Raw genomic sequence first — 13834 nt, 5'->3', positions numbered from 1 at the left:
TCAAAGAAAACCCGATAATTTCAAGAGAAACATCAAAAGTGCTTTATTCAAAGTAATGTCCATCACTAACTACACATTCTCTCCATCTTTCAGCTAATTTGTGGATACCGTCCCAATAGAACTTTTCTTGTTTTGAGGCAAACCATTCAGGGACCCAATTTTCCACTTCTTCCTGTTTTAAAGTGCTCTCAGAAAGTGCATGTGCCATCAATGGGAATAAGTGGTAATCTGAAGGAACAAGGTCTGGTGAATACAGCGGGTGGGTAACATTTCCCAGGCAAGATCTTTTAATGTGTCTTTAACTGGTTTTGAAGTGTCTGATGGTGCGTCATCATGAAGCAAAATTAATTTGCCATGTCTTCTGGCACATTTTGGTCATTTCACTATCAAAGCGTGGTTCAAATTGATTATTTGTTGTCAGTAGCGATCAGCATTAAGGTTTCACCTGGTTTTAGAAGCTCGTAATACACCACACCTTCCTGATCCCACCAAACGCAGAGCATTGTTTTTTTCCGAAGCGATTTGGCCTTGCAGTTGATGTGATGGTTGACCTGGATCAACCCATGAGTCTGTGCATTTGGGATTCTCAAAATAAATACACTTTTCATCGCCAGTCACAATTCGATGCAAAAAAGACTTTCTTTTGTGCCGCTGAAGCAACATTTTACTGATGGCTTTTTGGTTTTCTACTTGTCTTTCATTCAGTTGAGATGGCACCCATTTTTCTTCCTTTTAAAATCTTTTCCATTGCTTGCAAACGATCGGGAATTGTTTGCTGAGCAATGTTTAATATTTCTGCAAGTTGTTTTTGAGTTTGACACCCATCTTCAACCAATAATGCTTGTAATTGTGGGTCTTCAAACTTTTTTGGTTGACCTGGATATTCTTTGTCTTTCACATCGAAATCGTCACTTTTAAAGCATTTAAAACAGCATTCACAAGTATCTTGAGATGGAGCATGTTCATCATAAGCTTCCCGAAGTATTCAGCAGCACTTTTCTTCAAAATAAAGTAATGAATTAAAACTTTCCGCAAATGTTCTTTTTTGGCACAAAATTCAACATTTTTAAGTGTAAAAAATATCTATGTTAACACCTTCAGAAAATTTGACATATGAAGTTTTGAAGCTTGTTGTCAATACAACAAAATAGAATACATATCAAATTGCATATATATCAACATATGTGTAACTCCATCTATTGAAAAAAATCCGAATTATTAACCAGTACAACTAGTATTTCCTGCTTCTTTCTTATAGACAAGTCCATTCTTCTCATACAATTAAAATGACAGTCAATCTTTGGCATTATTAAACTTGATATTTAACCTCAGAACTCTCTGGACATTTATCCTCCTTTTACTTTTTGCACTGCCACATCTACATGCCTTTATACTCTTGGCCCCAGCAGTTAGCTCCTTTTCTCATATTTCCCAGAACTTCTGTGAAAATCAAGGAGCACCATGTAAGAAAGGGATATGAGACTAAAAAAGCAAAATATGATCCAACTGTCTTCAAATAAAACTAGGTGAGAATCAGTACACAATAATTTTTAACTCCACCTATGGTATTTGTCTTCTGATAATTTTACCAACTCAGGTAGTAATTAATGCCTACTGATTACTATATATATCACAATTATATTGCTTCAATGAACTGATACTCCTCTGCTTGAATAATCAAAAGGCCTTCTGTGCTCAACACATCAAGTTGTGATCTGTAATTTGGACATGTACACCTAGCCTTTCATTTAGTCATCTATCAGGAGGGGATCAAGATACTAGATTTCAATGATTATAGCTGACTCGGAGCACTGGCTTTAGAGTCAGGTCAAACTGATGGTATTTTGTTATGGCAACCTCAGAAAACTAATATCGTTGTGGTTACAGTTTTCCTACATACATTTAAAACAGAGAGATACATAGTATGTAGTCAAACTAAACATAATTAAGGAACTATAGAACCCTAGCAATAACCCCATGACTCCCACGTCTAAGTTATATAGTTTAGGCATTGATTTTTAAGATTTCATTATATGGAAGCTGACCCTATGTTAAACATGAGATATAGTTCTAGAGGATAAGAGATCAAAGAGTCATTGTACCATATCATGGTCAAAATGGGTCTCTTCTATTGTGGCTTGGTATAAAGTTACTAAAAGCACCACGATATATTTAAACGATACCTTCGGCTAGCACTGCTGGAGTGAGTGAACACACATCAGCCTTACATCCATACCAACCACAATGTAGCTGTATCTACACCAATACCTACAATATACTGCAATGAAAAAAAGGCCAGGTGTATATCCTTATGACAAAAAAAAAATAATGATGACATCCCCAAATTATCAAGAAAGAATCATATTCAGAATGCTTGGTTCTGGCTAATTAAATCACTTGAAACCAATCAGGGTATGAATAAACAAAACATTTAAGAAACATCTTTAAAAAAGGGAATAAGAAATATTTCAGAATGACAGCCTCCCAAAAAAGTTAACATGTTAAGCTTTTCTCTTAAAATGTTAATCTTGAGTTAACTATGTGTCTATTTAAATTAGACCATTTTGAATATTCCAAGGAATGAGAATTTTTATATTGTTTTAAGTTGTTTTTCTAAGAGTGGTAAAGAATTTTTGCTAACCCATCTATGGGGGTTTTCAATCACAACAAACCTTTATAAAATAATAGCAACTATTCAATAGAAAATCTCCGACCATAAAATAAGATAGCAGAGATAGGATTCTGGTCTCATTGAAGATACATTATCATGAAAGTAAGCTTATACAAAATCAATGACTATTAATTAATAAATTATGACTAAAGAATTGCCCATGTTTTTTCTACTAAGTGCATACCTCATATTGTAGATGTCATAACCCTAATTCTTATATAATGTTTGGCAAAAATCAGGAAATAATGGGGTTAAGAACTTTTGATATTATGTATGTAAATAAAATGGGCCTAACCCAAAGAGAACTGCTTTATTAGCTTAGGTTTCCTAGGATTTGTAACTTTAAATTTCATTTATACAACATTTCATTATTGGTGGATTCATACATTTACTCTTAGTTTAAATATAGGTTTAAAAAGTTAATATTTTTTCTAAATCCAGTATTGTGTTTGCATTGATAACTTCAAATGACAAGAGTATAACCAAAGGAAACATTTTAAGCAATTATACCATTAATTTAACCTGTTCCTTTCAGTTACTATAGGTTGTGAAAGTGATCAGAACAAGTTTAAAATTAACATCTCTGGAATAGAAATCCTGACTGCCCATTTAAAATTAAGACATATCTTTATTAACAAAGATTAATCAGGTGATATACCTTTTTGTTCCGTAGATGCAAGAATGCTTTGATACCATATGTGTGTCATCACTGAATAAAGTTTCAATAACCTTTAAAATACAGTTTAAGTTTTCTTCCTTGGTATTGGGTTTACAATTCTTTCAGGAAGAACCGGGACCACTACTTACATTTGATGAAGAACTTGTGCCATGGCAACTCCATTAGTCAGCTGTTTTACATCCTGACAAGGTGCAGGGGTATTGAATGTCTGCAGCTAAAAGGACATAAAGCAAATGACTTTACTGCCTCTTTACACCTACAAGGTAGCATTACCAACCTCCCCTCAAACACACACACACACACACACACACACACACACACACACATATACATATAAACATATATATGAAAATTAGAGAGAAAAATAGCTAATTGACCTGTTTTGTTTAAATTAAGACCCTGCCAAACAAGTAAAACTATACTAATAAGTTTTTGTGATTGTGTAATATTTTTATAAAAATGAATACTTAACATTTCATAAATCATAAAAATATACCTAAGTCAAATATACTGATGTCATGTATGAAGTACTTCTGACTTTCTGAAAGCCAAGCATGGAACTCCTACATATAGTATGTGTTTTGTCTATTTTGGGGAGAATAACATCAGAAAAAGAACTTCAAGATAACCTAACATTTGCAAGTGAAAATTTCAGTCATATCATTTGATAGGAAAACAAAGGCTAGAGATGTCAAGTCTAAAACTACTACTTAGGTTATTGATGAGCTCTAAAATAAGGCAGGACTTCCGCCTGCTATCCAAAATTAGCCTTAGGGCATGAACAGACCAAAGCCCACCTACCATGTCAAGTTCTTTCTAATTTGGCTTTAGATACTGCAACTTTTCAAAGCTCTATTTGTTAAACATTCATGTACATATTAAAAAGAGAAGTTAAAATGGTGGCATCATTTTCTAAAAAGCAAACACAAGATAGAAAAATTTTTAAAAAGCATATTAGTCCTGGCCAGTGTGGCTCAGTTGGTTGGGGAGTCTTCCAGTATACTAAAAGGTTGTCACGTTGCTGATTCAATTCCTGGTCAGGACATATACCTAATTTGTGGATTCAACCCCAGGTTGGGGCACGTACGGAAGGCAACCAATCAATGTTCTTTCTCACCTCCTCTCTCTCTCTCGCTCTCGCTCTCTCGCTCTCTCTCATATCCACTCTCTCTAGAATCAATAAGCATGCCCTCCAGTGAGGATTTTTAAAAAGCAAATTATAACAGAGCAAAAATGGATCATCTACTTTCTAGAAATCTAATCTCAACCCATAATGATCTTTAACTCAATATACTATGATTCTTTTTTCTCACATATATTCATCTCCTTTAGTTTACCACTTACATTAATCCAATAAAATTCTCTCTGACCATAATTCACCTTTAGTGGTTGTGTATATTTTGAGATTCTATAAATCTGTCTCCCTTATCCTAATGCAACATGGAAGAATGACATAGACTAACTCTAGCCACAGTTACTTTCAAAGTACACAAAGATACTTTACTGAGCTTCTACCCTATGTGGGACACTGTAGTACAGGACAGATTTACCACGGAAAATTATCAGTTTTCTACCCTAAAGTAGCCTCAATCAAGAGATACGGAGAGGAAAAAAACACAAAAATCATTTCTAGCAAATGTGATCTGTAGTCCAGTGATTGTAGTATGCACAAAGTGTTCTGAAATATACCAGTCAACTACTCTAATTAGGTCTTGTATTTAAGAAAGACTATTTAGAGATGGTTCCTAGATGGAAAGTCTTGAGTAAAGAAAGGGTCAGGGGAAGGAAAACTTCAGGAAATAGGGACATAATAAAAGCACAAGTATAGGAAAAGAGATGGTATTTTCAGGCAACATGCATTTCAGAATTACTGGAATTCTAGTGCAAAGAGGGACGGGGAAGGGGTGAGGACAGTCATGGGTCAGGCCTCTGAAGAGCCATGACAAAAAGTTCGGCCTTATCCTTAATGGTGTCATCGATATAATGAAAACAGTAAGAACAGCTTCTACTTCACAAGATGGTTGTGAGAATTAAATGAACTGGTAAACACTGTACTTAGATTAGTGCCTGGCACATGGTATAAACTCAATAGCTGTTAGGACATTCGCTATGACTCAAGGTTTCTGGATGTGTGGGGTCTAAGAACAATAGATATCACAAGCTCCAGACATATAAAATCAGAAAATCCCCAAGTGATTCTTATGCACATCAGTTCTGTGGAAACACTGCTCTGGGTGATGAAGAGAGAGACATCTTTAGTATGTTTTAGAAAATGGAAGAGAGTATTGTAGTATGCACAAAATGGTTGATGAAATTGAGTAAGGAAGTGGAGGCCTTAGAGAAAACAAACTTAAGGACAGTGCGTTGAGGCATCGATGAAAGTTCAAGAAGTTTATAAAACTCAAGAAATGTGACCATAAAGGGAAGGGGCAATACAGGAAGTGGTGGCTCTTCGTTCTCTCCTGTTGAGATAGAGAAGATTGGAGCAAGTTTTCATGTGGAGAAGAAGGAGCCCATGGAGAGAGGAAGAAGTAAAAAAATCCAGAAAGGGGATAAGAAAGAGCAAAGTTTTAGAAGGATGGAATGCAGAGCCAGAGCCAAAGATGAGGAGGTCATATTCCTGAGGGGGAGAAATGTTGGGGGCTCAAATAGGGTACTGATAAAGGTTTTCAAAGAGAAATGTGTGGCTATTCTTAATCATAAAGCTGGGCAGTGTTATGGGTACAAGTAGATTTGGCTGTAGCGGCATTTGTAGAGGTAACAGTCTGCACAGTAATTCCATTTTCTCCACAGTGTTTCAGCAGCCTGAGACGGGAGAAGCAAACAACCAATTACATTCTTCCATCTATGATTCCTCATCACTTGGTTTATAATGTTTGTACAGTTTTTAAGAAATGTTGCCTTCCATTGTAAAAACACACAGCTCTGCCAACCACTCCAATCAAAATAGAAAGTTCTTTCATTTTTCTTGATATTGGTCTTCCTCAATGCCTTATACAAAGTAGGGACTCAATAAATACTGGTTAAAAGAATGGACATAGTCGCTTAATACTTAAAAATATTGCAATACAATTCAAGAAAACCCTACACTTCACCACTTCATATTTAAGTCAATGGCATCATAAAGACTGCATTTACTACGCTAGTTGATGTTTAGCGCAACAGTGCAACAGATTAGGATACACTCTTTAATTAGCCACTTGTTTTAACAAAACACATCATTAGAAGTAAGGTTGCCCTGTCTATGACAGTCTTAAATACAGTACCCAAACCCCAATACTTACTGTAAGTGAAAATACACATGAACAGTTAGTTAGCTAATTGCTTTAACTCAGAAGCCCTGGATACTTGCATTCCACTTAAAAGCAAGCTAATTATCTCTAAAGTGCTCCAGTTGCCTTAAATTATGGTAATTTCCAATACACTTCACAAAGCGCCAGAAACCTTCCCTGATGTCTCATTCTTTTAAATTATGTGCATTAGGAGATCGCTTGGGAATGTCATCAACCAATTGCCGCTTCCCGATCCAGTCCGCTTACATTCCATTTTGTACACAGTACCTTACACAAAACTCAACAACTGGTTTGGGCATGGGCATCAATAACAACATCTTGTGGATCACCCAATTCCGACTTAAGAAACCACATCACTGCCAGCTTTCTGACAGCTGAGCACCTCCAAAAGGTAAGACATCATTTTGAGGAAGGGAATAAATGGGGGCGGCTCCTGCCTGTCCAAACCCAACACAAATGAACAGAAACACTAAGCATGGCTCAAGTACAAATAAAAATGCCAAGACTCTTCCTTTCAGGAAAATGGTTGGAGGGGTGGGATGGGGGGAGGGGGGACAGCGAGAACCAGGGAATAGGAGCCCCAACATCTTTTTCTTCTCATAAGAAATAGGCGTAAACATCTAAGTGGGTTCTTCAAAATCGGATGCCCAGGTGGCACGGAGTAGCACTAATCCAGGAACTAAAACCACCTCTGGCCCCCTGTCCACGCGGAGCAAGGGGGCTGGGATGGAAGGGAGGTTTCCGAAGGGGGCCTGACTCCCAAGTGGCACAAAGGTCCCTGTGAGAAGGCCGCACAGCAGATGGAAGGTGAGCAGATGGAAAGTGAGCGGGGCTGTGACCCAGGAGTCCAACACCTGGTGGCGGGGCAGGAGGAAGCGGGCCAGGGAAGAGCAGAGGGGCTGGGCGCCACAGCAGTGAGGGAGGAGCAGGATTGGGGGGTTAAGACCGGCCTCCTCCGTCCCGCCCCCCCGAGTTGCCGTCCCCTCCCCCGCCCCCACGTACAAACGTATAAATGTGTATACACGTACACATACGTACACACACACACACATACACACACCTGACCCGCGGCCCGCAGGTGGCACTCTCGCGGTCAAGGGCGCCAGGAGGTGCGGAGGGCGCCGCGCCGAGTCCTCGGTGCAGGTGGCCTGACTGGCTCCCCAGGGAAAACGGGGAACCCCCCCCCTCCCGCGGGCCAACTCGCCGCGACCCCTCGAACCCCCGTGGCCCCCTCGTACTCACCCAGATGATGAGGCTGTCGCACAGCTGTAGCTCGGCCTGCGGAAGCGGCTGCGTCTCCTCCATGGCCGCAGGTGATCCCGCCGCTGACCCGACACCTCGGCGCACTCCTGCCGGAGCCGGCGTCGACGACCTGCCTGCCCGCCCGCCAGGAAAGCTCGGTAGCCAGGCCCGACGCCCGCGCCGCTCACGCGCGAAGCTGGCGCTGCCGACGTCGCGGCGTCACCCCCTCCTCGCCCCCTGGCCCCGCCCCCTCCCCTGTCTGGCCCCGGCCGCGGGGCGCCGCACCTGAGCCCCGCCTCCCTCCACCCATCGCTCCCTCCCCACCTCTCCCTCCCTCCGCCCGCCCCTCCTTCCCCTCGCACACCTCTCCCCGCCGCGCTGAGTGACCTGGGCGCGCGCCAGTCACGAAGAAGGTGGGAGCCCGAGGGGGGCGGGAGGGGGCGGGCAGAGCGCCAGTAGGTTGCTCTGGAGGGACGCGCTCCCTTGGTTCTGGCCAATCAGCGTGAGACAAGACTGCGCCTCCGCTGCGGACACGCGCGCGGGTGGGAAGGGGTTTGTGACCTGGCAGGTGCCGGGGAGGTGGGGTGGAGCGCGCGTGCGCGGCGGGGCCGTAGAGAAGCAGAGGCGGCGGCGTTTGTTGGTGCAGTTTCGGTCATCTTTCCGCTTCCTTCCTCGTGGTAGGGCAGCGCCCCTGGGTTCACCTGTGGAGACCCACCCTCAGCTTCCATTATGTCTTCAGAATTAGATCCTACCCATGAAGAAAACCAGGTCGAGATAGGGAGAGCTGATTTTTCTCCAGGCGTTCATTGGAAAAGGATATTTTAATTAGAAGAGGTGGCACCGACATGTGTTTCCCATGGGGGGAAATACACCATAAAGCTGCTTAAGTCAGAAAAGCCCTCAAAAGGTCACAAACCACGTGCAGTTTGATTTCAAATGGGGGCAGAAAGGACCTTTTGAGGTAGGAAAATGAAGTGATTGTTTTCAAAAAACATGGAAGATATCAATGTGCAGCCCGTCCTATTTTCCTGTGGTGGTCTGGAAACCTGTGTTCTGAGAATGCTCTTGGCGGAGGGGTGGTGCAAATTGGAACCCCCTGAAGTACTGATGTATGGTTTAGGCCGGTGGTCGGCAAACTCATTAGTCAACAGAGCCAAATAACAACAGTACAACGACTGAAATTTCTTTTGAGAGCCAAATTTTTTAAACTTAAACTATATAGGTAGGTACATTGTTATTAACTTAATTAGGGTACTCCTAAGCTGGCCTTTGCTAAAAACATCCTCAATCTGATTGAGGTACGTTCGCTGAGGTCGACCCCTTCGGCTCCCCCATCCACACTGTCTTGTATACTTAGTCTTTCTCCTTTCCGACTTCTGTGCATGGGCCAGGAAGTTTCAATCGCACTGTACCTGCAGCCCGCATGTGGTATTTTGTTGAAGAGCCACACACAAGGGGCCAAAGAGCCGCATGTGGCTCGTGAGCCGCGGTTTGCCGACCACTGTCTTAGGCTATTGGAATGGGCCGCTAGACGCTAGATTCTAATCTAGTCGCTAGAATATTCTTACTCATGCTGTTGATTTCCATCACTTCACTCATTCATAAATTCAGCAAATCATACTCTAAAAATGCAGCTGGCTCATTTATACCACTGCATCTTTATATTTAGACATTGAAAGTTTAAATCGGATGGATGACTGCAATTAAAAGCCCCTACATGAAAATCAAGTCTCATTCTTGATAGCATGCATTTGCTATCAAGTCCCTTAACATTATTCTAGAACTTTCTTACCCTGTGTGGAGTCATTTTATCTCTGGTCCCTAGCAACATTGGCAATAAGACAATGAAAAGTAAAGGATGTAGGAACTGAAGACCTGGTGGTCTGAGTCTTGGCTTTACTCCCCACTGGCTGTTGACAGCTGTCTTTTTCTAGAACCCAATCTCACATTCCCAAAATAATCCTAATTACACTAGCCTACCCTACCTACCTCACAGGTGAGCAAAAATGTAATGGATGTGGAAGAGTTTTATGAATTAAGACTCCTTTGCAAACATGCGTTACTACAATTATATGCTGAGAAGTATATGGGAACACTTATCACTAAGAGCTACAGGTGATTGAACTTCTGGGAGTAATTGAGTTATCCTGGGCTCCGTCCAGAAAATAGTTTCTCAGGGAAGGGTGCTCAAAGCTCTTCATGATCCTGAATCTAATGGGAAAATATGCCAAGGACATGATCAGTGAATTCAAAGAATAAATACATTCAAACAAATATAGAAAAGTTAGATAAATGTAAAATATGAACCATTGAAATAGGAAAAATAATGCCAAGAAGAGTGAAGTGCACTTTCATACACAGCTGGAACAAGCATTTTAGAGAAATTTTCCTAATTTTTATCAATATCAAGAAGCTTTAAAATATACATACTATTTAAACCCATGGTTCCATAATTCCACTTCCTATCATAAAATCTATTGAAATCATCAAAAATGCAAACATTATTGAACAATGATATGTGTTGATATTCTGTATATATTGATCACTACATGTCCAATAAGCAAGAAAGGTTAACTACATTATTGAAAGTTTATAAGATAGACTATTTAGCAATTAATAAAAATAATGGTTTGGATAATATTTGATATTCATAAAATATTCATGATATATATAATAGTAAATTAAAAATTTAGGCATGAAATTATGAGTCAAGATTTCAACATTATAAATATTATGTATTTAATATGTGCACAAAAGACACATGCTTGTCATACTACTATGTCATTTTTATATATGGATGGTTATACCATTATTTTCTGTAATCTTTTATACTTGTCAATCTTTCTGCAAGTAGTTTATATTACTTTATAATCAGAAAAAAAGACATTAAAAGGAATGCCTAATACAATGTAGGCTATCATTTTCAAACTATTAGCATTCATTTCTAAAAGTTTTCATTCAAATTTGGAAACTTGAATGAAACTAACTTTTAAACATTCATTGTAGGATTGTAAATTGGCACGCTTTCTCTGAAAAAATTGTGACAATATATATCAAGAGTCTTTATAATGTTCAAGGCTTTTAAGCCAATAATTTCCCTTTCAGAATCTATTCTAAGAAAATAAGCAGATGCCTACAAATTTGTTGATTGCAGTGCTATTTATTAAAGCAAAAAAAGAAATAACCATTGAATGTATGAAAGAGTGATTAAGTACATTATGATATATCCATACATTGAAATATAATGTAGCTATTAAAATATTTTGAAAGAAGTTTAATTACTCAGGAAAATGCTTACAATATAATGTTCAAAGAAAAAATGGAATGATACAAATCTGTACATACAGTATGGATCTCTCTCTCTCTCTCTCTCTATATATATATGCAAAAGTAGGTTTATAGTTGTGAGTACACGAAACAGTTTATTCTTATATTATTGTTTGTTCTTGTATTATATATTTTCCCATATGAACAACTATAAACCTACTTTTGCCCATATATATATGTATATATATATACGCATATATATTTATATTTGTTATGCATGTGTGTGTATATATACACACAGCAAGAGAGAAAGAGACAGACTAAAGGAAATAAACAGAAATGTTAATAGTCGTATAATGATAGCTAGGTGTTGGAATAATGGGTTTTACCATCTTTGTACTTTACAGTAATCTTGTCATTTTCTAAAGTAATTTTATTATCAGACAAAAAACTAAAGGCTGAAAAATGCTTGAAATTGTGGATATGTTCCAATTTTAACTGTTGAAGAATACATATAAACACACACACACACACACGCACACACACACACACACACACACACACACTGCCTGGCTGATGTTGCTCAGTGGTTGAGCTTCCACCTGTGAACCTGGAGGTCAAGGTTCAATTCCCAGTCAGGGCACATGCCTGGGTTGCAGGTTCAATCCCCAGTAGGGGGTGTGCAGGAGGCAACTTATCAGTAATTCTCTCTCATTATTGATGTTTATACCTCTCCATCACCCTCTCTAAAATTAATACGAATATATTAATTCAAAAAAGATACACATACGTCTGAGTTATATATACACAAAGGTTGAGAAGAGAGTGGTTAAAATTAAGCACAAACTTTAGTATTACAGAGACTTGATACCCCTTCTTATTTGCCTGGGTGATCCTGGCAAGTAAAAAGGGGTATCAGCTTAATGCCATTAAGCTTCAGTTTCAGTCTCTGTAAACTAGAACAATGCTTGTATATTCTGTGTGTTTTTATATTGTTTAGGGATTTTTTGGTAGTGTGTGGAATAAATCAAATCAGGTAACTTTATTTAAAAACTAGAGAACCGATGCACAAAATTCATGCAAGAGCCTTGGCTCTGGCTCCTGCCTGCCGCAGCCTAGGCTGGGGACCCCTGCTGCCTCTGCCTTGGCCCCGCCTGCTGCGGCTTTGTCTGGAAGGAAGGACCTCCGGAAGGATGTCTGGTCTAATTAGCATATTATGCTTTTATTATTATAGATGACAACAACAATGTTATTGTAAGAATATGGGAAAGATCATAGATTCAGAGGAAAATCTAAGGAACCCATCATGAGAAAGGGCTGGTCCCAGAGCAGCTCCTCAGACTTAGTAGCAAAACTAAAGGAAGTCTTGTCAGAACAACACTACCTGGGTGAATAGAATAAGATGGTTGCTAAAGCTTTCTGTGATGTTCTACCCAAGATTCAAGTTCCAGGGAAAGCATCTTATTGGTTTATCATGAGATAAACTCTTTGCCAAAGGGGGATAGAGCACCTAAACTGGCCTCCCCACCAGGAGGTGAAATCACAGGGCAGTTGACCCATGTAGATGGAGGGTGGGGAGATGGATGCCTGCAGACAAAAACAACTCTATCCACATCTTTTCATAGGATTGCTGTGGAGATAAAATGTTAAATAGAAATCTTAGCACATAATAGTTGCTCAATACATTTTAGCTATTATATACACTGTGTGTGTGTGTGTGTGTGTGTGTGTGTGTGTGTGTGTGTGTGTGTGTGTGTGTGCTGATTTAAAACACGACCTGAAAAAAATGTTAAAATATTAATAGTGGTTATTCATGGTGATTATTATTAATTTTTTTATTTTCCAGCTTCACCAAAATGGACAAATACCTTCACAAAAATAAAAAAAATACTTATTTTAAGAGAGAGAAAAACAAGATCAGGATGAGATTTTAAGTCTGAAGTGAGCATAAATAGATGAAGAAATGATAAGAGAGTACCTTGCTTAGGTACTTTAAACAGAACTCTGGTAGGTTTGACTTGTGAAGAGGAACTCCATGCCTTGCACATACAAGTGATGGAATAAAGAAATGGAGAAGTCTAAGGTTTTCCTTACTGATATCTAGGTACCCTGGATGGCTGAGGGTAGACAGTAACTAGAGGAAAAGTCTGGCCTGAACAGGCACCTGTCTAGATATTCAGACAGAGCAGCCATGCTAGCAGAGACACCATATCAGCCACAAACAGACCTCACCAGAAAAGTGAAGCAACTTGTTGGGCTCTCACACATAGGATCCTTTCAGCATTGCTTTAATGCAGTTATACCTTCCATCATCCCTCAAACAGAAGTCCTACAGATGTTTTCAAGACAGAAGGAAGGGAGAAGGGATAAAGGAAGGGAAGGAAATAGGAGGGAGGAAGTAAAGAACTGCAGGGTAATAATATTTATTGTATTTTAAACTGATGGGAAAGAATGTTTAGTTTGCCATTTATTGAGTGAAATAAATAAAACCATTTCACTTATTAAACATATTTAAACTCACCCCAAAGCTCTAAGTTAAATAAAATTAGCCATCATTATTTTATCTTTGTTCTAAGTAACTCAGATGAGAAATTAATTCTCAAGTATATGTACTACATTTATAAAAATTTAAAAATAACAGGTAACAAGAATAGACATTTAGTAAAATGTACTGATAATATA

General features: G+C 39.2%; 1 protein-coding gene across 3 annotated transcripts in view; it reads right to left on the bottom strand.

Moving 5' to 3' along the window:
* HOOK1 (hook microtubule tethering protein 1) overlaps window positions 1-8106 on the bottom strand; it is a 62510-nt gene extending 54404 nt beyond the window's left edge. For 2 of the 3 annotated variants that reach the window (XM_036347969.1, XM_036347968.1), the window contains exons 1-2: window positions 7886-8106; window positions 3479-3564 (exon numbers count right to left, since the gene is read on the bottom strand). In XM_036347969.1, coding sequence (XP_036203862.1) covers window positions 3479-3564; window positions 7886-7948 — 149 coding nt within the window. In that variant the 5' untranslated portion in view covers window positions 7949-8106. The remainder of the gene's footprint in view (window positions 1-3478; window positions 3565-7885) is intronic. The other variant, XM_036347967.1, reaches the window with a different exon arrangement.
* Between the last annotated feature and the right edge of the window lie 5728 nt (window positions 8107-13834).

Source organism: Myotis myotis, unplaced genomic scaffold, assembly GCF_014108235.1.
Source record: "Myotis myotis isolate mMyoMyo1 unplaced genomic scaffold, mMyoMyo1.p scaffold_m19_p_2, whole genome shotgun sequence".
NCBI classification, from domain to species: Eukaryota; Metazoa; Chordata; class Mammalia; order Chiroptera; family Vespertilionidae; genus Myotis; species Myotis myotis.
The sequence above is the reverse complement of the archived record's forward strand: the minus strand, read 5'-3'. Positions and strand labels throughout refer to the sequence as shown.